This window comes from Alosa alosa, chromosome 23 (assembly GCF_017589495.1).
Source record: "Alosa alosa isolate M-15738 ecotype Scorff River chromosome 23, AALO_Geno_1.1, whole genome shotgun sequence".
In the NCBI taxonomy this organism is placed as follows: Eukaryota; Metazoa; Chordata; class Actinopteri; order Clupeiformes; family Clupeidae; genus Alosa; species Alosa alosa.
The window spans coordinates 2,165,521-2,191,538 of NC_063211.1; the positions used below are offsets into that span (position 1 = coordinate 2,165,521).

Below are 26,018 nucleotides of genomic sequence, written 5' to 3' on the forward strand. Positions count from 1 at the left end.
GCAAATCCTCAAATTTCATGTAATCATGAATCAAACCATACCATCACATTTTATTAGCGTTATGGATGTTACAAAAAATTTAATTTTCCATGGAATTGCCCAGATACAATACAATGGACATATCAGTGTTGCAGGAGTCTAATAATGTTCAGACTTTCCACATATCCCTGTTCGGGTGGAAACCTTGTATCTCCAGATTTATTTTTTTTTTTTTATTATTTTATTTGATGACACAATATTGGATTATTAAAAAAAAAAAAAAATCCTGAAATGAAATGGATTTGGAGATACAAGGCTTCCACCCGACAGTAGCGATCATTTCACCCTCCCTTTGTGAACGCTCGTATAAAAGTGATCTGTTTGCATGTGGTGGACGGTCGTATAAAAGTGATCTGTTTGCATGTGGTGGACGCATGTCACAAGCCTGTCCTTCTCTATACCATGCTCTCCCTTTGTGATGTCACAAGCCTCTCCTTCTCTATGCCCTGCTCTCCCTTTGTGATGTCACAAGCCTCTCCTTCTCTGTGTCCTGCTCTCCCTGCTAGCGATGGCACCGGGCGCACTGGCACCTACATCCTGATCGACATGGTGTTGAACCGCATGGCCAAAGGTAAGAGAAAGCGTCATGTACACTCACCCTATGAAGTACATGTACACAGCACATTTACTACACTCCTTGGCAGCCCTACTGGTTGGGGCTTCGGGCTTGTAATCGGAGGGTTGCCGGTTCGATCCCCGACCAGTAGGAACAGCTGAAGTGCCCTTGAGCAAGACACACACACACACACACACACACACACCTCCAACTGTGTGTGTGTGTGTGTGTAAGAACATAAGGAGAGGCAGCAGTCTGTGAGTGCTACCGTGTACAGCATCCCAGCTGCCACCCGTTGTAACTTGCTGTCTTTACCAACCACAGCAGGAGGAGGAGAGAGGGAGGGAGATGGAGAGAGAGAGAGAGGGAGATGGAGAGAGAGAGATGGAGAGAGAGAGGGAGATAGAGAGAGGGAGAGAGATGGAGATGGAAAGAGAGAGGAAGAGAGAGAGGGAGAGAGATCGAGAGAGAGAGAGAGAGGGAGAGAGAGAGAGAGAGGGAGATGGAAAGAGGATGTAAAGATGTGTAATTTACTTTTGTTGTAAGCTGTATGAGATCATGGTGAAGAAGAGCAATAGTAATAAGCTGTATAATAAGCTGTATGAGATCATGGTGAAGAAGAGCAATAGACAGCAATAGTAATTAACTACTGTGTGTGTGTATGTGTGTGTGTGTGTGTGTGGTGGTGTGTGTGTGTGTGTGGTGTGTGTGTGTGTGTGTGTGTGTTTCTGTGTGTGTGTGTCTGTGTGCATAATCAGTGCTTCACTAGTGTGCTCCCTTTTCAGGAGTAAAGGAGATCGACATTGCTGCTACCCTAGAGCATATCCGAGACCAGAGACCAGGAATGGTGCGCACCAAGGTAATACACACACACACACACACACACACACACACACACACACACACACACACACACACACACACACACACACACACACACACACATATATATACACATACTCTCGCACACATCCTATTGCCTATGTAGGAGATGAGCCCCCAAACCCAATACAAACTCAAATGATGTGGCCTTAACCTACTATTGCACAATGTTAATGTAATGTGTGTCATATGGGACTGGCATACAGCTGGTGTTCCCCATGTTTTATACCCTGTGAGCTGCCCACACAGGGACAGGGGCGTGGGACTGATTACTAGACTCCCAAGGGGAGGGAGGGCCCTTGAAAGGTCTGGGATATATTATTATTATATTAATTATGGGGGCCCATCCAGACTCCCAGGATCTTGTGCTACAACCCTGCACAGTGATGAATATCACATAGGTTTTGCATGCACTTTTATTGATGGTGTGACAGAAATTAGAAATTATTTCTGGTGATCAAACTGTGAATTTGTGAATAAAGGTTACGAATACGAAAAACTTTATTATCCACAAAGTGGAAATTCGTCTTTTGTTTCACCATATAGCACACAACTGAAAGCTGAAAGTGTGTGTGTGTGTGTGTTCACAGGACCAGTTTGAGTTTGCTCTCACTGCCGTAGCTGAAGAGGTGAATGCCATTCTGAAGGCCCTTCCACAGTGAGACCAGCCCCAACAGAACACTTCCAGCCACACACACACACACGCACGCACATACATATTCACATATACACACTTGCCTACTCTTTTTCTAGTGCCACTTAAAACATTGCCAAACATACAACCCTATACTGTCTATTACTAACACTCTCTCTTGTGCTATCAAAAGCCTGCCAATCAGTAATCACACACACACACACACACACACACACACACACACACACACACACAACCACATGGTGATTGATACCTTTGCCCTTACAAAAACAAGCTTGTGCCAGCAGATACAAACACATACCTCATTCTCACTCACACACACACACACACACACACACACACACACACACACACACACACGCACATTTGCCTACAATACGTGTAAGCGTCAGAAATGTAATTGTCAGGATTGACTTCCTCTCTGGGGTCGAAGCAGAGCTGTTTACTGTGCTTGCTTCTCTACCAACATTATCTTCTGTTTCCCTCTCGTTGTCGCGGTGATCGCCATGGTGATGCAAACCTGTCCTTTGCTGCGCCCTGATTGGTGTTTAGAATGTTCTCCCCGTAGCCCTCCCATGTCCTGAAAGCCAATCAGAGAAGCCGAGAGGGAGAGCTGAGAGAGAGAAAGACATAGAGACATAGAGAAAGGGAGAACCTCCTCCCCTCCACACATGCAAACACTAAAGTCTCAAGGAAAAAACACCTCCTGAAGTGCTGCGTATGTAGCTTAGCTTAGCTTAGTTTAGCCTAGCGACATCATCAGTCTATACTGACTCTACTTCTCCCCATTTATCCAGCAGTCTCACACACACACACACATCTGTGTGTGTGCCCCCTCAGTGTTAAGCTCATGGTCTCCATGTTGTTGACCTTCTTCCTCCTTCATTCGTGGATGACCCTGAGATGCTAACGCAGCGTCCGTAGAGGTCATTCAGGATTCTCTCTCTCTCTCTCCGTTGCCATGGAGACAGAGGAGCTACAGCCGAGGATTCACCAGTTTATTCTCACACCTGATTAATCAACTGTGGCTGCATGTTTACCGTTCACCAAATCGCTGCCCTGAAAGGTTTGCAAATTGTGTGCAGTGTTCCTCGGAGTGAGTGGTTTGTATTCTAGTACATCCAAAGCCATTTGTGCAGGTCAGCCACACTCTCTAGTGTAGTTAGATGACCGTTATTTATGTAAGAAAAACTCATATAATCATTCTCAGTCTCTAGAGTGCAGTGCCATAGCAGTCACTGCCTGGTTTAAATAATGTGTCACATCACAGTTGAGGATAGACGACGTCTCAGGTTCTACTTTCAGTGTTTGGGTGTAGATCTGCTGAACTGTGGGTGGGGGTTCTTTTGAGTGTGTTAAGGCAGGTGGAGTCAGTGGTTGGTTCTGGTTGGTTCTGCTGGGTTCTGGTTGGTTCCGTTCGGTTTTGCTGGGTGCCCAAATTGTCAAGTGCTGCAGAAAGGAGTGGAGCATAGCTGGTTCTGTAGAGCGGTTCTCTGTGTCTCTCGGTTCCTTATGGTTCCTCTCGGTTCCTTTGTCTTTTTCCTGTGCTGCAAATAGACTCTTGTTCTGCTTTACACGTCTAATTGTCCTTCCTGCCTTCTGCGACTCACTCATTCCTCGTACTGTAGATGATTTATGGTTGTGTTTTCTCTTGCAAATGAGTAAAAAAATGAAATAAAAAGATATAAAGCATATTATGTACTTCAGTAAAGATTATATATCTATTTTGTATCTGGATGTGATGATTAATAAAACTTGTGTGTGAAGTGGTGCAACTGCACCCCGGTGTTTGCTTGTGTGTTTTTCTGTCCTTAACGGAGCACCAAAGGGAAATTATCATGTGAAATGGGACTTTGAATAACAGAAACAAAAGACAAACTCCTGGAACATTCTGTTGTTGATTTTTTTGTGAAGATGAAATGACAATAAATGCATTGGCCTGTATTTACTTACTGATTTAACAGCCGGCCTAGGACCCTGACCTCGCCCATGTTTATGCTGACCCAAATATCTCAAGTTTCTCTCTTGAGTTCCTCTTATATATGTACAGCTCTTCCATCCCATCTCTCTCTGTCTCTCTCTCTCTCTCTCTCACACACACACACACACACATGCTGATTCTCACACACTCGCCTGACTGGAGTTTCCTGTCCAAATCATGTGACCCCCATTAGTGTGTGTGTGTGTGTTGGAGGTTTGAGTAGGAATGAGACTAACGGCTGCAGACATTTTGTCCCGTTTGCGCGCACAGATGAGCAGTGGCTCACACAGATAGGCACAGAGCCAACAGTGATGACACACACACACAGATAGGCACAGAGCCAACAGTGACGTGTATGAGAATCCCCATGTCCCTCCTCACTGGACAAACCGTCAACACAGAGCTTAACTACCATCGCACACACACACACAGACAGACATACACATACTCATGACTGTCCCTCTAACTGGTGTTACACGCACACACAGACACACACACTCATAACAGTGCCTCTTACTGGTGTTACACACAAACACACAAATACACACACACACTTAAGTATGGCTTCTCTGGATGTTTGTAATACTTTGCATGATTATTGTCATTGCCTCCGAATCCTTCTTAAAGGAACAGTATGCAGACACGCAACATTTTTTTTGAGGATTATTTCATTGGCCAGTAGTTTTGGTATCATCTTGAGATTCATTTAGATGGTCTACAGAAAGACACCCGCTAACCGGTCAAATGGAGACCAGCACAAGGGCACCAGGAAGACGTCAGTTAGCAGACTAGCAAACTGTTGCCTGTGCCAACTGGTGTCTGCAAGTTGTTTTGCATGGCGTTTAGGAAGTTATAGCCTGAGAGCACCACTACTTTCACAATTGTACATGGAGTGGGTCTGGAAAAGGTTAATTGACTTATGACTTCCAGCAGGGGTGTAATTAGCAGTGAAATTAAATGTAAATTGGTGCATTAAACTCTTACCGAATCATTTCAGAAGTGTGGCAATTCTGTAAACAAAGGTTTTAAATGCAGTTGCTTCCAAATAAATACACATCCATGCCATATTAGCGATTATATTTGCGTGCCCATGTTTTAGAGACATTGGAAATGGGCTTCAGTGGTCTCTTGGTCAGACGGAGCTGCAGAGCAAATCCAAAATTTGGCGAAAGGTCTTTTGGGTATTCCCAGGCTAAGGTAGTTTTAGGTAGCTTGCTAGGTTTTAGACAAAAACCTCTTTTTGTTGCTTCAACCTTGTACACTAAACAAGCAAATATTTACCCAGCCAGCTGTGTGCATCAGCGTCTGCTAACTGCTTAATGAGGTCAGCCAGTGCTGCTTTGATGGTACATGTGTTTTACGGCCTGTCCAGCCATTTCCAACATGGGAGTGCAAATATAGATTCCCCCCCCACACACACCCCACCCTGCATCCTGTTAGCTGAGTGCACACACACACACACTGGCATTAGTGAGTGTTGGACACATGGTCCAGTCTGTCGTCTGTGGAAAGCCGCATGGAGGGGGGAGTGTGTGTGTGGGGGGGGGTCGTTAATAAACACTGCATCTTAAACTGTGAAGCTGGGACACACACACACATACACAGACTCGGACACAAAGGCTGGCCTGTGGGAAACGTCACCGGCCACCACTGGACGGGTGACTCCCCGACAGGAAGTGGCCATTAGCCTGGACCTGGACTGGGTTCTGGCTGGGACGTGGCCCTGATTGGTTCAGTTCTGTGGAGTCAGCTGGCTTTGGATGGGTTCTGAGCCTCTCAAGGCTGACCCAGCTAGGGGGGTTCTCACTACAACTGAAGCTTTGTGTCCGTACTAGCCACCAAACAAAATCAAGCATGTGCATTTGAACGTTAATGTACCAGTGCATGCAAGCGTGAATGCGCTCAGATGTTTTAAAACACATTGACATGGGAATGCACTGACTAACTGACAGATGAATGTTAACACTTAGAATGTTTTTCTAAGTGTAAGTTTTTGAATGCACTCAACAACATGTGATTAAACAGAGGAATATTAAAGCGTGCTGGCATGCTAAGCTCTAGAGCAAAGAGGATTACCGGACGTTCTCGTGTTTGTGGAACATGTACTCTGACTCAGGGGTAATTCGGCTCAGTTTTCCTCATACATACAGTATGTCATACAGTTCTGTATTATTATGTGTGTATGGTAACAGGTGCCTATGGTAATAATCTGTATTATGAGAGTTAGCATAGTGCTGGGACTATCTGCTGGAGGGTTTAATCTTGTGTTTGTGTCTAGCCCTCTAGAGTAGACTGCTGCAGTCTGTTAGAAATGCGATCACAAAAAGGAGATTAGAATGTTGCCAACTGAAGATTCTATTTGATGATGTCATAATGAACTCTGGCAATTTTTATAACTCAAGTGGCAGTAAATCTGCGTAGAAAAAAAAACCTGCATAATTTCATTAATGTGGAAATTTGCGAAATTAACACCACTACACAAAGTTGGTGACCCTGGTCTATCTCTTTTACCTGTTTAAGATGTCTCTTCTTAATTATTTGCAAACAGGCTACCACTGTTTTCCTCATGCTTGATATCCTTTTGTTTATTTTTTATTCACATATTTTTTTCTCTCTATACTTTGTTATTTTTATATTTTTCTTTTTCAACTGTCTGAGGCATGTATATGAATGACCATAACTGTTTATTGTCTAATATCTAATGGCTGGAATGGGGAGGATATGGGTGGTTTTGGTGTGAGGGAGAGCTTTTGGCTTTTAGAATGTATGTTTGTGATGTATGTTTTTCTTGAGGCCCCTCGAAAACAAGATGCCACATCTCAGGGGGGTTTCCTCTCAATAAATTAAGAATTACAAACTAAATTAATTAAATGCAAATTCTAGATCTGTAAGGTATCAGGAAATGGCTTGCAGTCCTCAAAGGGCAAGTTGGGCTCCGGTGTTAGTGAGCTGTTAAACAGACCAGAATAACCAGCTCATATTTTTCATTGTGCTCATACTTCTCACAGATTTGCTTGAAAGTGCATCATGGTGTCGTGTGTATGCATTTAGTGCTGATGTTGTTCTCCAGGCTTCTGTTTGAAAGCCAAATCTTCCCCTTTTACTCAAGAGCAGCCTGGCACTAAAAGGTCAGACTTAGCCATTTTCCTCTTCCTTCAAATGGTGGCCTAAGCACTTCACTTCTTATACAACACCCTGACTTAGGGTGACTCACATATGGAGACATTTTGTACTCTTTTAGGTTTCACCATTAGCATTGTGTGTATCTTGTGTTGTACTATGCAGTGTTATCATAAAGGATCAATTAAAAGAGAATTAGACACAATCATTTTTAAGATTTTTAGTTTTGTTTTTATTGAAAACGTTGACCCATCTGTAGGAATGTTCTAGCTTAGAGGAATGTGCTTACAGACACAGGAGCGCGTTCCGTTGATACTCAGCCTGCCCGTGGAGACAAGCTACAACAAAGAGACCGCACTCATTTTATATCAGCTGTTGGGAGCTGGAGCCATAAGATCAATATTGGAGGTTACTGGTTGGGGTGGTCGTCGGTGTTGGTGTTGGGGGCTAATGGGTGTTGGTGTTGGGGGAGGGGCTAATGGGTGTTGGTGGTGGGGGGGTCAACAAGAGGGCCCTTCTTAGTACTCCTCGCCCTCTTCATCTTCCTCCCCGACGCTGTCTGTGCCCACCTCCTCGTAATCCTTCTCCAGGGCGGCCATGTCTTCTCTGGCCTCGGAGAACTCGCCCTCCTCCATGCCCTCCCCCACATACCAGTGCACGAAGGCGCGCTTGGCGTACATCAGGTCGAACTTGTGGTCCAGCCGGGCCCAGGCCTCGGCGATGGCGGTGGTGTTGCTCAACATGCACACGGCCCTCTGCACCTTGGCCAGGTCACCACCGGGTACCACAGTGGGGGGCTGGTAGTTGATGCCCACCTTGAAGCCAGTGGGGCACCAGTCCACGAACTGGATGGTGCGTTTGGTCTTGATGGTGGCGATGGCGGAGTTGACATCTTTGGGCACCACATCTCCACGGTACAGCAGACAGCAGGCCATGTACTTGCCGTGACGAGGATCACACTTCACCATCTGATTGGCTGGCTCGAAGCAGGCATTGGTGATGTCAGCAACAGACAGCTGCTCGTGGTAGGCCTTCTCAGCGGAGATGACTGGGGCGTAGGTGGCCAGGGGGAAGTGAATACGAGGGTAGGGCACCAAGTTGGTCTGGAACTCCGTCAGGTCCACGTTCAGGGCACCATCGAAACGGAGTGAGGCAGTGATGGAGGACACAATCTGGCCAATCAGCCTGTTGAGATTGGTGTAGGTGGGGCGTTCGATGTCCAGGTTTCTGCGGCAGATGTCATAGATGGCCTCATTGTCCACCATGAAGGCACAGTCGGAGTGCTCCAGGGTGGTGTGGGTGGTCAGGATGGAGTTGTAGGGCTCCACCACTGCGGTGGACACCTGGGGGGCTGGGTAGACAGCGAACTCCAGCTTGGACTTCTTTCCGTAGTCGACAGAGAGACGCTCCATCAGCAGGGAGGTGAAGCCGGAGCCGGTGCCTCCACCGAAGCTGTGGAAGATGAGGAAGCCCTGGAGACCTGTGCACTGGTCAGCCTGTGGGACAGGAGAAAGGCAAACGTTAAAACTACTGTGCAACAGTCACTGCGGCACAGGCTTTGATGGTGTCCTTGTGTACTTAGCATTTAGGTAATACGTGAAGCAGTGGTTTTACTGCAGTGTACTAATCCTGTAATTATACGCTATTACAAATCATCAACCGTAAGCAGATCTTGTAATTAGATCCACTTCGTAATCACTTAGCCTTATTTGCATTTAACTGATCTCGTTTAAAGAGCTAAAGGGCAGTCTGCCCAGCCATTGGCTCCTTGGCGCTCTTTACCAGTTTGCGGGTTCTGTCGAGGACCAGGTCGATGATCTCCTTGCCGATGGTGTAGTGGCCGCGGGCGTAATTGTTGGCAGCGTCCTCTTTGCCTGTGATGAGCTGCTCGGGGTGGAACAGCTGCCGGTAGGTGCCTGTGCGCACCTCATCTGTAGGGCAAGAAGAAGTACGGTTTAGCTCAGAGATCTTAAATCAACCGTGAAGGAGGTTGCTGAGTAACACAACTTGAGTAGAGTGAACTCCAGGGAACCCCTGGGAAGCATGAAGCAAGTTAGGCCTATACTGCCACCACTGGCTGTTTGAAATGGTTTTTGAAAACTCAAGACAGAAGATATAATCTCCTATTGATACCAATATAGTTTTTGCACACAAATCCATGATATATTATAAATCAATTAATAATTAATTATAATATATTATAAATCAATATGTATGTTTATCATTACTGAGCTAGTCTACAACTTGAGGTACTGGTATCTGTCCCATATATAGCAAATGTAAATATATGACACTTATTTGATAGGCTAATAGATATGATGATAGCTTACCGATGACAGTGGGCTCCAGGTCCACAAAGACAGCACGAGGGACGTGTTTTCCTGCTCCAGTCTCGCTGAAGAAGGTGTTGAAGGAGTCATCTCCTCCTCCGATGGTTTTGTCGCTGGGCATCTGGCCGTCCGGCTGGATTCCATGCTCCAGACAGTACAGCTCCCAGCATGCATTGCCCATCTGGGCTCCGGCCTGACCGACATGTATGGAAATACACTCACGCTGAGGGAAAGAGGGAGGAGAGACGTTAGCATGGAGGACGTTCATGAGAAATGTTTTCACTTGGAATTTATTTACATGTCTAATAAGGTACAGTCATTCTCAGTTGTATTTATGTGAAGGCATAGGCCTACTGTGTGTTCCCTACTGTTGCTATAGCCTACAAACAAGTCAGAACATCAAGGGCAGCAGACCGAACAACACCTTGGATTAAGCCAGTTACGTGACAGCGGTTTATGTCCGGTATTTTGTTTTGTCTATAAGAAAGAGAAACGCTAAACTAGCCTACAGTTAAACTGGTAATATTTTGCATGGAGGGCAGAGAGCCTCGTGTTTATTCAGTCTGTCAGTGGGAGGACTCAATTTGTGACTTAATTCGTTTTTATTTAATCAACATTTGTTAGGACAGAGCACAAGGAAGTGGAGTTCGTGATTTAGGCTACCCTATGGTCACCCAGACAGACATAGCTAACGCTAACGTGTGCTGCCGTTCTTTCCGCTCAGATATTGAGGGGTGTTTGGTGTTGGGAGACGATCCAGTGAGAGTTCTTCCGTTAAGTGGTCCAAAGCTAAACACAGCCCCATCTGGTTCTGCCACTAAGAGGGTAACTACACGTTTGCATCTGAGGCCTTTGCCAACCGTTTTCAAGAAAGGACACACACACTGCAAACCTGACTGTCTTCAAATGTACACAGCTCTCTCACACACACACACACACACACACACACACACACACACACACGGTTACTGTTTAGGTGTGCCTCCAACTGACCCATTTCTAAAGCTGTAAAATCAATTTCCACTTCCCCCATCCAATCAATAGTCTCTAATGTTTCTCATCAATATTCCAAGCCATGCAGCACATCCTAATGCCTATTAGATCATTTATCACACACACTCAAACAACTTACTGACCCTAACCCATCGCCCACGCACTTACATCTAAAGACAAAGGCAACTTAGGCCTACTGACCAAACCCATCGCACACACACTTACATCTAAAGACAAAGGCAACTTAGGCCTACTGACCAAACCCATCACACACGCAGTTACATCTAAAGACAAAGGCAACTTACTGACCCTAACCCATTGCACACGCACTTACATCTAAAGACAAAGGTGACTTTCTAACCAAACATCATGGCCCTGGTTAACATGATACAATTGATTATCTATAAGCTGTTCCATATGGAACAGTCTCTCTCTCTCTCTTTCTCTCTCTGGGTGTGTGTGAGGGCGGGCGGGGGGTCATCTCTCGACCATTAGGGAGGACGTGGATCAGAGGATTTTTGGGCTGAGTAACTGCTGAGTCACATGGAGGCTTAGTGGAGGAGGGGGGTACCGCAGCCCCCCTCCCCCGAGAATCAACATGACGCTGTTGCAGGAGTCGAGTTTCCGCCCCTCTCTCTCTCTCTCCCTCTCTCTCTCTCTTTTGTTCTCTCCTTTATTGTTATCTTTTAACTCTTTTGTCTTCCTGGCTGTCTGAAGCTAATCCTTTCTTTCTCCCTCTCCCTCTCTTTGTATCTGTTTCCCTCTCTCTCTCTCTCTCTCTCTCTCTCTCTCGCTCTCCTGCTGTCCGTGCTGGTGTAGCTTCAGCTGAGCTTCTAGACTCGCCAGTGTGACGCACAAGGAAATGGAGGAAAGAGAGACAAAGAGAGGCGGGCGAGAGAAGTAGAGAGAGAGAGAGAGAGAAACTCGATCTAGTGCGGAGGAAAAAAGCCTACAGGGTAGGGACAGTCCCCTCCCCCAACCGCCTGCACCCAGCTTTGTGCTTGAGCGACAGACAGAGGTGAAAAAGGGAGGGAGAGAGAGAGACATAGATGGAGAGATGACATGGGAGGGGAAAGACTCTGATGGCGCCTTGCTAGCCCTCAACATTTCCCTCCTTTTTCAAAACTGTACCCCCAACAATATGGTATCAGATTATTACACACACATACATAAAAAATACCCTCAAGCTCAACACAAAGTTAAAATGTTACCAAGCATGAACCCTCAGGAGAATGTCTATTTCTAATGCAGTGCTTTGCTGCGTGTTGCAGTAAGGATGGGTAAGTGATGAGCTGAGCTGTTTGATGTTTAGCTAAAGGGTTTGTCTTCCTTCTCTCTCTGAGCAAACTGCGCCAGTAGTTTGGCACAAGTCCCAAAAGCTACAGGACTCCCAAGACCTCACCACGGAGACAGTGTGTGTGAGTGTGTGTGTGTGTGTGTGTGTCCTTCTCTACCGCCACAAAAAGAGAGCCACAGGCTCAAGAAGCGGCGCGGCACGTACACACACACACACACACACACACACACACACACACACTAATCTCCTACTAAACACTGAAACCCAATATTTAATAATAATTTACAATGTGCCTCATTTACCATAAACCTTTTTCCAGCCCCAGGTGTTCTTCTACCTCATCACCCAGTAATCATTAATAGAGAGCCTGTGTGTAAGAGCAGCCTAACCTAACCGTCAGCTTTTCCTGTCTTGTAAATCCCATCTAAGACAAACAGAATAGCCCGTCTGTGTGACTCACCATTTTGTCAGATTTTTTCCTTCAAAGACCGACGTCGAGGATTCGGATGGTGAAGGGAGTTATGTGGGAGGGCGGGCTGAGTGGGGGTTATATGCTGTCCCGGCAGCCCAGGGGAGGGGCAGGAAGTAGTCACGGCAACAGTGGCGGGAGCGAACGTTAGGAGCACAGAGGGGAAGAGAGGGAGGGGCTGTACTTCTCAGCCAATGGGAGAGAGGGGGGCAGCACAGAGCTGCTACAACTGTTAACAACTGTTAAAGCAGAAAGAAAGGGCCTTGGCATTGTATGCAAGTCCGAGTGCAACTGTGTGTGTGTGAGTGTGAGTGAGAGACAGACAGACAGAGACTTGGTTTAACTGTTAAAATGAAAGGGAAAGTTGAAGACATTATATGCATGTTTAAGTGAAACTGAATGTGTGTGTGTGTGTGTGTGTGTGTGTGTGTGTGAGAGAGAGAGAGAGAGAAACAGAAAGAGAGACAGAGACTTGGTATAACGGTTAAAGTGAAAGGGAACGTTGAAGGCATTATGCATGTTTAAATGAAACTGTGTGTGTGTGTGTGTGTGTACTGTATGAGACACACACAGTACTGTGAGGCCAGCATTCGCATCCATTGTATGACAGGACATAAAATTGTTGCTTCCTGGGCCACACACACACACTCATGCATCCAGACGCCCTCGTAAAGTAGCCTCCGCCGAGAGGACCGCAGAGAGAAGCTGTCGGAGTCAAACACTGAGGAGACAGGATTTAGGGCTGTTTAAAATAGCAGAGCTGAGCGCAAGACCTCCTGATGTTTCTACAGCAGCAGAGTGCATTTGGACTGGCTACAGTGGCCAGAATCTGCAGCATGCAGTCTTAAGGTGATCATTTATTCTCCGACTGTTGCTGAGGAGGTTCAGCATGGCCTTTAAAGGAACATGACACAGTTTTGGGAAATTGCCTTATTTGTCATCTTCCCCAGAGTTCTATAAGAGGATACAATGTGCAATAACCCAGTCTGACACCATTAGCTTAGCTTAGCATAATTCACTGGAAGTGGGTGGACCAGTTAGCCTGTAGCTCCCTTTTAGCTAGAGGCAAGCTATAGGCTAACTTTCATGCAACTTCACAGGCACAGTGTGAGGAGCAGCAGTCACAGCTCCCAGCAAATTACATCATCTCAATACATCACCACTCAGGAATGTGGAAAAGTAGCTGTGTGTGTATGTGTGTGTGTTTCTTCTGTTGTGTGGCTCCCTTTCCTTTTTTCTGTGTGTGGGTGTGTGTGTGTGTGTGTATATGTGTACGTACCTGTAACAAAGACCCTTTGAGCACTATAGACAGGGCACAGGTGCCAAGGGTGACGGAAGGACAATACAACACCAGCCTGAAGCCAGAAGTGAAGGAACTTGAGATGGAGTCTCCATCACTGTGTGTGTGTGTGTGTGTGTGTGTGTACGTGTGTGTGTCTACGTGTGCAGTACGTCTCCATCATACTCACCTTCACATGTATGTGTGAAAATGAGCGCTGTGTGTGTGTGAGTGTGTGTGTGTATGTGTATGAAACTGAGCACTGCCATTCCCAAGATGACTCTAGGTCAGTAGTCTGTATGACTAGTCTGACACACGTCTGGTTAATAACCTGTGGCCAGTGTGTCTACTGAGGAGTCTGTTGCTAAAGAGGATTGAAGGCCCCCACACATAGACACGCCCTAAACCTGAGTGCGTCGCACACATTTGATTACATTAGATTTCGTTGTTCCCAATACAACACGGCACACCATAGCTGAACCATTTTCTCCGCAGCCGTGTGGATTACCAATCAGTTCTATTTTTGTCAGCGCCGCTCAATAAAACTCCTCAATTTTGGCGCTGAAGTGCGTGGGCAAGTGACAGACACTCATGCGATGCGGTGCGCTTAAGGCGACTTCATGGTCCTGGTATGTCAGAGACTGGATAATACAGGCCACATCAGGGCCATATTAGTGCCAGATTAGGGCCACATCAGAGCCAGATTAGGGCCGAGTCAGGGACAGATTAGGGCCGAATCAGGGCCAGATCAGGGCCATGTCTAAATCAGTCCTAGCTGCCAGGGGGAATGCTAATGCTCAGTTACACCACAGTAATCATCACTGTTGTGGTGATAGCAGCTCAGCCTGGAGGATCTGGGCCCCTCATCTTGACCATGTCTGAGCCCACAGGCTGCTGGGATAATAATTACTCCCAATCCATTTCAGCTGCACGTTCCGCTGTCTGCACACCACACCCGCTGATCATGGTGTTAGTCTGAAGTCTGCGTAGCATTTGTAAGCCATAACTGACCTCTTGACTTTGTGTGTGTTTGTGTGTGCAAAGTGTAAAGAACTCCAAGCCCCCGGATACCTCAGATGAGATGGGCCTGTTTGGAGAGGGATGCAGCGGAGCATGGGAGGAATGTTTTGTTGTGACAACGCTGTTTGTTGTGACAACGCTGTTTGTTTTGGCAAAGCTGTTTGGAGAGGAAGTCTCTCAAATCTAGGTAACCGAAGCTGAATCTGACAAAGTCTGCTTCGGAGTGGGCACCTGGAAGCTGTGGCTTTTGCCCTACCTGTTGTTCGCTTGTACAGTACAGGTTATCTGCTGTGTATCATATTGACAAATCTGAACTTGATTTGAAGGACATATTTCATTAGCATTACGTCTCAGGCTAAGAGAAGCAGCCTACTGAGAACACAATTGGGGGGTGCTCAATGTGATGACTCTTTGAACTGCTATGGTGATGTGTGTGTGTGTGTGTGTGTCTGTGTGTGTGTGTGTGTGTGTCTGTGTCTGTGTGTGTTGGGGGTTTGTATGGAGAGCTCAGTTTGCTAATAGGACAAGCGACAGGAAGAGAAGAATGGCCTCACATTCCGCTAAACCCCCTATTGTTCCGCCTCTTACAGTTCCACATAGCATCACAATGGAGGGTCGTCTCTCAGGAAGAACAAAACAGCAAGACATTTCACATGTTGGCTGCCTCAGAAATGGGCAACTTTCATTTCAACCAAAAAGACTTATGCAGATCTTACTCCATGAGTTACCTGAAACCATAGCGCTTTGTCCACTGAGATTGTGTTGACCAAAACGCTTTTTGTTGTATCAGTTTCTTTTTATTTTTGTTTTGTTTTGTTTTATTCAAAATATAACCTTACAAGCAAGGTGATTACATCATTTATTTTTTAAATGATGTGGAGCATAGACAAAATGGTGGAGATCCCTTGATGATGACAACAGGCAAATGTGTGTGAGCTCAGGGTGCAGAGACCTGTGTGAGCCATGGAAACCGTCTCGTGCTGTTTTACATTTAGTTCCCACTGGTGTTTGCATGGTTTAAATGAGGGAGCCTGGGGCAGTCTGAGGCAGACAAGCATGAAAGGCATACACACAAACACACACGCACACACACATACATGCACACACACACTCGTACACAAACATACACAAACACACAAACACACACACACTCTCATACGCACACACACACAGACAGACACACACACATACACACACACAGACAGACATACACAGACACAGACACACTCATGGCAGGGTCTTCTTAGTACAGGATCCTTCAAAGGGCTTGAAAAAGTTAAAGGTTATACTCTGGATGTTCACTTTGAATCTTTCTGAAGTCTATTGCACTTCTGTGGTATACGTGCACTGTGTTCCTTCTGTGAATATACACCTGCAATGTTGGTGTAAATAGACCAGGTGCTGGAGAAGACAATTTAAACCATGCAAACACCAGTGGGAACTAAATGTAAAACAGCACGAGACGGTTTCCATGGCTCACACAGGTCTCTGCACCCTGAGCTCACACACATTTGCCTGTTGTCATCATCAAGGGATCTCCACCATTTTGTCTATGCTCCACATCATTTAAAAAATAAATGATGTAATCACCTTGCTTGTAAGGTTATATTTTGAATAAAACAAAACAAAACAAAAATAAAAAGAAACTGATACAACAAAAAGCGTTTTGGTCAACACAATCTCAGTGGACAAAGCGCTATGGTTTCAGGTAACTCATGGAGTAAGATCTGCATAGCGTGCAAATGAAGGCTTTATTCATGGAATAAGATCTGCATAGCGTGTAAATGAAGGCTTTATTCATGGAGTAAGATCTGCATAGCGTGCAAATGAAGGCTTTATTCAGCATGGACTCATTCAGCCCCATTGTCTTCTCCAGCACCTGGTCTGTCTCTGTCTCAGGCACCAAGTTTATTCACTTTCATGGCCGCCACTTACAGCCGTCTTCATAACTGTTTTCCAGCAGCGCCTATTTGCATTGAAAGGGAGTGTGCTCCATGGGTAGTGGTTTTGAAAGGAGGCATGCTCTATAGATAGTGATGTTCAGTGAAGAGGCATAACGTGGGAGGGCAGTTAATGGGTTAATGGTTTGAGTGCGAGCCAGGGGATGTAAATATGGGGTCGTTAAGAGGGGGAAGTGGGTAATAAGTGAGTCGTTTACTTCACAATGCAATTTGCAAATACAGCGTGGATGTTATTCAATGCACATTTAAGTTAAAGTAGTTAAAAAAAGTTAAACAATAAAGTTAAAATAGTGAGAGGTACACCTCTTGAAGGTTGTGTGTTCAGCACACAACAGAAATAAAATGTTTATTAGCATCTAGTCACGACATACAGTACCCTCCATAATTATTGCCACCTCTGCTGAAAGTTCATCAAAAAACGGTATAAAAATAATCTGTTGGTGATTTATTGTAATCTCACAATGAAAACAATGAGGAAAAATCCAACTTTGAAGTGAAGCTAATATATTTAGAGAAAAAGGAAAATCTCATGAAGAATGTATTTATTTTTAACACGTCGCTTACAATTATTGGCAACTGCTTGTAATACCTAAAGCAGCTTGTGATATTCTCCTATGACACCTCATAAAGTTGGAGAATACAAAGCAAGGGATTTAAGACCATTCGTCTTTACAAAATCTCACCAGATTGTCCAGATTCCTAAATCCACACTTTGACTCACCCCACTGTTTTTCCTGGGAGTTTAGATCAGCAGACTGAGATGGCTGAAGCTTGATTTTGTGTTCAGTAAACCATATTTGTTTTGATCTGGACGTTTCTTTTGGTTCCATTGACCTGACGAATGATCCAATCATGACCCTTGGCAGAGATTGACAGACTGTTCAGGTTTTTCTTGGTGTTCAGGATACCATGCACCTTAATTAGGTTCCCAAGGCCTTTGGGAATAAAAACAGCCCCACAATATCACAGCCCCTCCACTATACTGTACATCTCTTGACCCCAAGATGAAACCCTTTTCTGTTACTCTCCAACAGTGGTTCTGGAATGTTTATGAAATCTTGCCTCCATACTGTACATGTTTTTGTCACATTTCCAGTTTATTAGAACATTTTAATTATTGTTTTAAGTGTAAATAATATTTTCAACAAATTACCTAGTTTTTATAGACATTCCCTGATTTACAAATGTCAACACACTTTCTTTTTATTTAAATTATTTAAAGTGTATTCTCTCATCTTTCCAATGTTGAAAAATTAGGATTTAGTGTGTCACTTTATTTCCATACCTTAGTGAAAAAGGAAGTCATGACCTATTTCTAAAAGTTCACAGACACTCTGATTAACTTAAATAAGTTCAAATTAGATAGGAAAATGCTTCTGTTAGGTTTTGTATATTAGATATTAGGGGTGCTAATAATTGTGAGCAACGTATTTTTGTTAAAAATATTTATTTCTTTATGAGATTTCCTTTTTCTCAGAATAAATTTGCTTCCCTTCAAGGGTGGATTTTTCCTCATTGTTTTCATTGTGAGAGTACAATAAATCGGCAAAAGATTATTTTTTATACCTGTTTTTAGTTAACTTTACCAAAGGTGCCAATAATTCTGGAGGGTATTGTAGATATATATATAAATACACTACCGGTCAAAAGTTTGGGGTCACTTGTACATTCCACTCCACTATAGACAGAATACCAGCTGAGATCAGTTTTTTTAATCAGGGCAGCAGTTTTCAGATTAATTAAAATAATTAAAAAATGTAATCGTTTGACAGCACTAGTTCTTACATAATTGCACAAGGGTGCTCCAATGAGTTTTCAATCAGCCCTTTAAAAGGATATCAGATTAGTAAACAGAATGTGCCTTTGGAACATTGGATGAGTGGTTGCTGATAATGGACAATGTAGATATTGCATTAAAGATCAGCCATTTCTTTCTACAACAGTCGAGAACCCATTTGAACCCATTAATGTAATCTGAAAACTGCTGCCCTGCTTAAAAAAACAATGCAACTGATCTCAGCTGGTATTCTGTCTATAGTGGAATGGAATGGAAATTTCTAAGTGACCTCAAACTTTCGACCGGTAGTGTAGATGTAAACTCTATTATAGGTATTGGTACTGTTTGGTGCTAAATTATATTGGAAATATAGAGAAATGGCTTTGGTGCTTGGTTATAGTATAAATATGGAGAAATAAATAAACAAAAATAAAGTCTTTGACTGAGCCTTGAGGAACACACCATGCAAGTTATGGAATCCATACTTTATTTCATATTGTCGAGCTTAAAATAAAATAAGATAAAACATTTCTTTAAAAAACAGTGTTTCAGTAACACTTTGTTCATTATAAATATTTTTTATAATGATGAAGGCTTATGTTCTTTTAAATACACACAATTACATCTTGTGTTATTTTACAAAACATTTCTGAAAAGTTAAGAAGTTTAATACTCCTCGCCCTCCTCTTCCCCCTCGTCCCCGACGCTGTCTGTGCCCACCTCCTCGTAATCCTTCTCCAGGGCGGCCATGTCTTCTCTGGCCTCGGAGAACTCGCCCTCCTCCATGCCCTCCCCCACATACCAGTGCACTAAGGGCATGCACATCAGGTCGAACTTGTGGTCCAGCCGGGCCCAGGCCTCGGCGATGGCGGTGGTGTTGCTCAGCATGCACACGGCCCTCTGCACCTTGGCCAGGTCACCACCGGGCACCACAGTGGGGGGCTGGTAGTTGATGCCCACCTTGAAGCCAGTGGGGCACCAGTCCACGAACTGGATGGTGCGCTTGGTCTTGATGGTGGCGATGGCGGAGTTGACATCTTTGGGCACCACATCGCCACGGTACAGCAGACAGCAGGCCATGTACTTGCCGTGACGAGGATCGCACTTCACCATCTGATTGGCTGGCTCGAAGCAGGCATTGGTAATCTCAGCAACAGACAGCTGCTCGTGGTAGGCCTTCTCAGCGGAGATGACTGGGGCGTAGGTGGCCAGGGGGAAGTGAATACGAGGGTAGGGCACCAAGTTGGTCTGGAACTCCGTCAGGTCCACGTTCAGGGCTCCGTCGAATCTGAGCGAAGCAGTGATGGAGGAGACGATCTGGCCAATCAGCCTGTTGAGATTGGTGTAGGTGGGCCGTTCGATGTCCAGGTTTCTGCGGCAGATGTCATAGATGGCCTCGTTGTCCACCATGAAGGCACAGTCAGAGTGCTCCAGGGTGGTGTGGGTGGTCAGGATGGAGTTGTAGGGCTCCACCACTGCGGTGGACACCTGGGGGGCTGGGTAGATGGCAAATTCGAGCTTGGACTTCTTTCCGTAGTCGACAGAGAGACGCTCCATCAGCAGGGAGGTGAAGCCGGAGCCGGTGCCTCCACCGAAGCTGTGGAAGATGAGGAAGCCCTGGAGACCTGTGCACTGGTCAGCCTGTGGGACAGGAGAAACAAGTCATTATTTACTAATTCATTCTTACAGAGTTGTGGTTTGTATACATTTTATTTATATTTATATTTTATGTGTTGTTTGTATTATTATGTATTATTGTTTTTTTATTTAGGGTATGTGACTTTACTCTAAACTTAATTTTAATGGTAACGTAATGCTTATTGATTGTCATTGTAATTTGCTTTGGACAAAAGTGTCTGCTAAGAACCACAAACACAAACACAAACATAAACGCAAACATAAACACAAACATAAACACAAACATCATGTGTGGGTGTCAGGGGTCAGCTGCATTGTAAACCCAGCACTCTGACCACATCCACTGCCCATTTCTCCGTCTCACCCCTGTCTCCGTCTCTCGCTCATTTCCTGTCTCTCTTCACTGCCCTGAGGGCTGCAGGGTCACTTCAGGAGTCACCACTGATCTCTAAAAGAACTGCATGGAGCAGCTATTGTTTCTAAAGTGGCGTGTTGTTTGGAGATCAGCGGTTACTCCTGAAGTGACCCAGGTAAGCCAGTAACCTTGCTTCAGAGTATATCCCTCTGTCCAACACAACTCCCCAATGTGTGGGTTTGTGCCACAGCTAAGAGAGGAGTGCTGATGTGTTTATTATGTTTCAGAGCAAATGGAGCAGAACCCTCAGAGAAATGTTATGTTTTATATGTTTTATGTTTAAAGGTTTGTGTGTTTGTATGTCGTGGTGGTCTACAAAGTGCGAAGGATGTCCCGCCTCTTAGACTGTAAACCTAGTTTACCTATGGGTACCAATAAAGTGACCTGACCTGACCTGAGAAGAGGAATTAAAAATAACCGCTCACACTGGAAACCTGCTGGAGGCCCTAATTCGTCTCATCGGTTAGACAGAGGTGCCGGACACAAAGCTAAACAGGCTTCGTCTCATCGGTTAGACAGAGGTGCCGGACACAAAGCTAAACAGACTTCGACTCTCGGGGGCGCAAAGCCCAATTACATCACGCCAGTTACAGGGACGCCGCTTTCAACTCAGTGGAACATCCATTACACTGTACCTTTTGTGGACAATACGTCTTTCCTTGATATAAAGAAGCTTATCGTTTTATTTATATCATATTTTCTTGTAAATCACCATGGCCTTTAGGTGTATACAAGTTACAGCGCCTACTTAAAAGTTAATGTGGTCTTGTTTTGGAGGATGGATACGATACGATATGTGTTGATTTAGAGATTTACAGCGTACAAACATGCCACTGGAGGACCCATGAGACCTGTCAGTTTGAGTCCTGCCAGCCATTGGCTCCTTGGCGCTCTTTACCAGTTTGCGGGTTCTGTCAAGGACCAGGTCGATGATCTCCTTGCCGATGGTGTAGTGGCCGCGGGCGTAGTTGTTGGCAGCGTCCTCTTTGCCTGTGATGAGTTGCTCGGGGTGGAACAGCTGCCGGTAGGTGCCCGTGCGCACCTCATCTGTAGACGGGATTAACGAGAGCAGGTCAGATTTATCGCCATGGTTACATGGTTCTGTGTTTGTGCTTTGTCGCCCTGACGATGGTGTCAGGGGTTGTACTGGGGCAGTCTTGCTGTGAGAACACAATGTAACCATAAACTCATACATCTAACTCCCATAGGCGAGGGAGGCGAGGGCCTAGTAAGGCCTACATTTGGTAGACCAGGAGCAGTTTAAGGCCTACATTTGGTAGACCAGGAGCAGTTTAAGGTGGACATGAGGTAGACCAGGAGCAGTTTAAGGCCTACATTTGGTAGACCAGGAGCAGTTTAAGGTGGACATGAGGTAGACCAGGAGCAGTTTAAGGCCTACATTTGGTAGACCAGGAGCAGTTTAAGGCCTACATTTGGTAGACCAGGAGCAGTTTAAAGTGGACATGAGGTAGACCAGGAGCAGTTTAAGGCCTACATTTGGTAGACCAGGAGCAGTTTAAGGCCTACATTTGGTAGACCAGGAGCAGTTTAAGGTGGACATGAGGTAGACCAGGAGCAGTTTAAGGTGGACATGAGGTAGGCCAGGAGTAGTAGAGATGAAAGGAGCTGGTTCTGTTTTTTTTGCTGTTGGGTTGTGAGTAATGTTCAGTATATGTAGCAGATTTCTTCTTCTTGTCCCCTAAACTCAGGGTCTTGTAGACTCATTTCTCTCATCTCCTGTGAGAGGAGACAGGAACGGCTCCTCCGGGAGCTAAACTCACACTCCCACACACAGACAGACACAAAAACCCTCCCTGAGATAGACCAGCACTGCACAGCACAGCACAGACAGTAGACTTAATACCTCTGGACAAGATAATCATTCAGCATTATGAATTTGACAGTGGGATCATCCTTAAAAGGATATCTCTTTCTCTCCCTCTGTCTCTCTCTGTGTTTCTCTCTGTGTGTGTCTGGTTGGAGGTCACAAAAAGACAAAAAGTGTTACTCTTCAGCAGACTACAGTGCACTAGAGGGTATAACATGATAGGTATTCAAGGCAGTCTTTCATCAGTGTCCATTCAGGGAGGGGGATTGACCTAATCATTACAAACCAATCCTGAGTAATCACTGGCACTGGGAAGCTGTTAAACAATAGTCACTGTGTTTTCCCATCTTTGTGTGTGTGTGTATGAAGACTCCCCAGCACACACACACACACACACATTGTGCAGCTTGATAATCATTGCAACTTTGAGGCCATTCGTGGCACTGATATGGTCAGTGACGGTCAGTCATTCCAGATGATCAGAGGCATCCTCTGTGATGAGGTTGTTTTAAACACAGGGGCTCCACAAGGCTGTGTCCTATCTCCTGTTCTTATTTCTGTTTATACAAATAAAATGGCTCCACACAATGATAATATCAAATTCAAATATGCAGATGGCATGGCACTAGTGGGTCTTTCTCATAGGACTGATGACATCTCTGACTATGCTGCACATGCTTCCCAGCTAGAGCAGTGGCGTGGGTCTAGCTCACTGCTAATTAATGTTGGGAAAACAAAGGAGCCAAGCAGACCCACTGGCATCACTGACATTAAGGAATCACAACGTGGACATAGTCAACTGTTTTAAGTATCTGGGAACCCACGATAAACTGATGAACAGATGATAAACTGAGCTTCACAGACAAAGTTGATTGCACATGCAAAAAAGCTAGCCAGAGACAGTTTTTAAACAGATAACTGAAAGGGTCTGGGGTGAGTCGTGACATTCTTGAAAAAGTGTATGTCAGCCTGACGGAGAGTATTCTAGCTTTTAAGATTTCTGCTTGGTATGGGAATCTAATCTTGCGCAACAAAAGCGAGCTGGCTAGAATTGTCAAAACAGCAAGGAAGATTATACCGCCAACCAATAATCATTAGATGACCTCTGGCATCGCCACACACAGGAAAGCCCTGTTAATTTTAGATGATAAAACTCATCCCCTCTACCCTGAGTTTGAGTTGCTTCCCTCAGAGCGGCACTATAGAGGACCTATGGCAAAGAAAATATCTACAAGGGCTCTTTCATATCAAATGCATAGTATGGTCAATAAACTGTGGAGAAAATAAATGTGGGAGCATAGTTTAGCTAGCTACATACTGAAGCTGCCCATCTGCCCAGCTAGGTCTGGAAGAAGGAGTGTGTGTGTGTATGCGTGTGTGGGTGTGGGAGGGAGAGAGAGTGAGAATGGGTGTGTGTGCAACCAAGACCTATACTTGTATTTAAAGGATTTATCCTGTGGATATGTGTAAATGAACTCTATTGTATTTGTGTCTATATTGTGTATATTGTATGTACTGTCTATTTTATTGGTGAGACCGAAAACAATTTTCATGCCTGACATGATAATAAAGTCTATTCATTCATAAGTGTGTGGGTGTGTGTGTATTTGAGAGGATATATGTGTGTGTCGGTCAGTCATTGTGATGATCAGAGGCGTGAGTGTGTATGTGTGAGAGGGTGTATCTGTGTGTGACGGTCATTCATTACAGATGATCAGAGATGTAAGTGTGTGTGTGTGTATGTGTGTATTAATGTATGTGACGGTCGGTCATAACCGATGATCAGAGGTGTGTGTTGAGTGTATTGATGAGCGGAAACCCTGCAGTGCCTGATCTCTCTGGGCAGTGTGTACTGACTGATGTCTGCATACCGATGACAGTGGGCTCCAGGTCCACAAAGATGGCGCGAGGCACGTGTTTTCCTGCTCCAGTCTCGCTGAAGAAGGTGTTGAAGGAGTCGTCTCCTCCTCCGATGGTTTTGTCACTGGGCATCTGGCCGTCCGGCTGGATGCCGTGCTCCAGACAGTACAGCTCCCAGCATGCATTGCCCATCTGGACTCCGGCCTGGCCGACATGGACGGAGATGCATTCACGCTGTAGGGGGATGGAGAGACACAGGGAGGGAGAGAGAGAAAAGGAGAGAGAGATAGGGAAGTAGGAAGGGAGAGACAGTAGAAGAGAGAGTGAAGGAGAGGAAGAGAAGAGAAGTAGAGAGAGAAACAGAGGAAGAGAGAGAAGTAGAGAGAGAAACAGAGGAAGAGAGAGAAGTAGAGAGTGAGAGACAGCAGGAGAACGGGAGCAAGAGAGAAGTAGCGAAGGAGAGAGGGAGAGAGAAAGAGAGGGAGAGAGAGACGTAGAGAGGGAGGGAGAGGGTTGGGCGAGTCAAAGGAGCAGGAGGGTGAAAGAGGAGACGTTGAGATAGAGAATAGGTTGGGGGATGGAGAGGTGCAGGGAGGGAGAGAGAGAGAGAGAGCGTTGGTAAGGTTGGGGGAGGGAGGGAGAGAGAGAGCGTTGGTAGGGTTGGGGGAGGGAGGGAGAGAGAGCGTTGGGGGAGGGAGAAAGAGGACGGGTGAAATAGAAATGGACAGCAGGAGGGTTGTGAGAGAAGATCCAGTAAGACAGGACAGGAGTGAGGGAGGATGGGGTAAAACAAGAATTAGGATTGCGAAATATCTCCTGATAAAGGAGTCCAATTTATCTGTCCCATTTATCAGAGTCTCTGGTAAATGTGTTCCACACACAGCTTAGGACTCCTCGAGTGTGCTTAGGACTTTCTGTTCAAACAGCAAGATACGTTTGCCCACAGACACAGAATTACAGAACAAAGTGAAGTTAACTGAGCTGCACTGAAACATTCCCTTTTTTAAGTATTGTGGTGTTTATTGTACCTAAGCTCTCCTCTGCATAGTATTATTTATTGTTGTATTATTAATTGTTACCCAAGCTCTCCTCTGCATTGTAGCTTAAATGTTATTCCTCATTTTGTAAGTTGCTTTGGAAAAAAGCGTCTGGTAAATTAATACATGTAAACAATAGCCACAGTTACTGACCCAAACACCTGACGCCATGACAAAGCCATCAAATAATAAAATATCACAATTAAGCAGGGAATCTTACCATTTTGATTCTTCCTTGTGGCTGACGTGAAGGGTTCAGCAAAGAAAGGTTGTGTTTGAGTCTCTGTTGGAGTCCCAGCTGAATATATATCCCCAGGGGTGGCCGTGGAGACCGGCTTTGTTGTTGGAAACCAATGGGTTAAGTCCGTTGGGTTGCCCCCGGGGTGCATATGAGATTTGAGACCAGAGCGTACTCTGCAGACAGGTTGTATCACACTCCAGTGCCCTCTTACTTATTGACTTCTCTCCATCGCACACGCAGAGTAATATTTAACTCCAGCAGCAACAGCCATCAGCAGTAGTGCAGGCAAATTCCATTAAGACATCACTGTCCAGTGAACACTTCATTTGCAATGTAAACGAAGTACCATACTCAAAGATAAAAACTTATATAAGAGATATGCCGTATTAATCTGGGATAAATTCAGTCTCTAAGCTTTTTCATGGGGTTTCATGTGTTTTGTGAGTGAAATCTGTGTTTGCATGTGAACACTTTTCCCCTCCCCCAGGGCATGATCTTATTACTCTACGCATACACACACACACATCCTCCATTGTAGTCATGAGATGATGCGCCCCCCCCACTCACTGGTGGCATCCTGTGGTGACAGTAAGAAACAGCTGCCATGGAAACACCACACAAAAATGTGTGTGTTTGTGTG

General features: G+C 45.2%; 3 protein-coding genes across 3 annotated transcripts in view; 1 reads left to right on the forward strand and 2 right to left on the reverse strand.

Annotated features, from left to right (window-relative positions):
• Positions 1 to 3,912, forward strand: part of ptprnb (protein tyrosine phosphatase receptor type Nb) — a 44,437-nt gene extending 40,525 nt beyond the window's left edge. The window contains 3 exon segments of the mRNA XM_048234969.1: positions 546 to 610; positions 1,381 to 1,454; positions 2,068 to 3,912. Of these exon segments, the coding sequence (XP_048090926.1) occupies positions 546 to 610; positions 1,381 to 1,454; positions 2,068 to 2,139 (211 nt within the window). The 3' untranslated portion in view covers positions 2,140 to 3,912.
• A 3,529-nt stretch (positions 3,913 to 7,441) lies between these two features.
• On the reverse strand, positions 7,442 to 12,432 carry LOC125288426 (tubulin alpha chain). The gene is made up of 4 exons (XM_048234787.1): positions 12,314 to 12,432; positions 9,564 to 9,786; positions 9,016 to 9,164; positions 7,442 to 8,729 (listed from the first exon to the last, which is right to left on the reverse strand). The coding sequence occupies exons 1-4, from the start codon at positions 12,314 to 12,316 to the stop codon at positions 7,752 to 7,754; spliced, it is 1,353 nt and encodes a 450-aa protein (XP_048090744.1). The 5' UTR covers positions 12,317 to 12,432; the 3' UTR covers positions 7,442 to 7,751.
• A 6,397-nt stretch (positions 12,433 to 18,829) lies between these two features.
• LOC125288427 (tubulin alpha-1A chain-like) lies at positions 18,830 to 25,597 on the reverse strand. The gene is made up of 4 exons (XM_048234788.1): positions 25,358 to 25,597; positions 24,112 to 24,334; positions 21,311 to 21,459; positions 18,830 to 20,000 (listed from the first exon to the last, which is right to left on the reverse strand). The coding sequence occupies exons 1-4, from the start codon at positions 25,358 to 25,360 to the stop codon at positions 19,026 to 19,028; spliced, it is 1,350 nt and encodes a 449-aa protein (XP_048090745.1). The 5' UTR covers positions 25,361 to 25,597; the 3' UTR covers positions 18,830 to 19,025.
• Between the last annotated feature and the right edge of the window lie 421 nt (positions 25,598 to 26,018).

Bases quoted from the DNA above. Each gene is read 5' to 3' on its own strand.
- LOC125288426 (XM_048234787.1), bottom strand. The intron at 9,165-9,563 runs GTAAGCTATCAT...CTTGCCCTACAG, and splicing joins CCTGGAGCCCACTGTCATCG to ATGAGGTGCGCACAGGCACC. The intron at 8,730-9,015 runs GTAAAGAGCGCC...CCTGTCCCACAG, and splicing joins TCGACAGAACCCGCAAACTG to GCTGACCAGTGCACAGGTCT.
- LOC125288427 (XM_048234788.1), bottom strand. The intron at 21,460-24,111 runs GTATGCAGACAT...TCCCGTCTACAG, and splicing joins CCTGGAGCCCACTGTCATCG to ATGAGGTGCGCACGGGCACC. The intron at 20,001-21,310 runs GTAAAGAGCGCC...CCTGTCCCACAG, and splicing joins TTGACAGAACCCGCAAACTG to GCTGACCAGTGCACAGGTCT.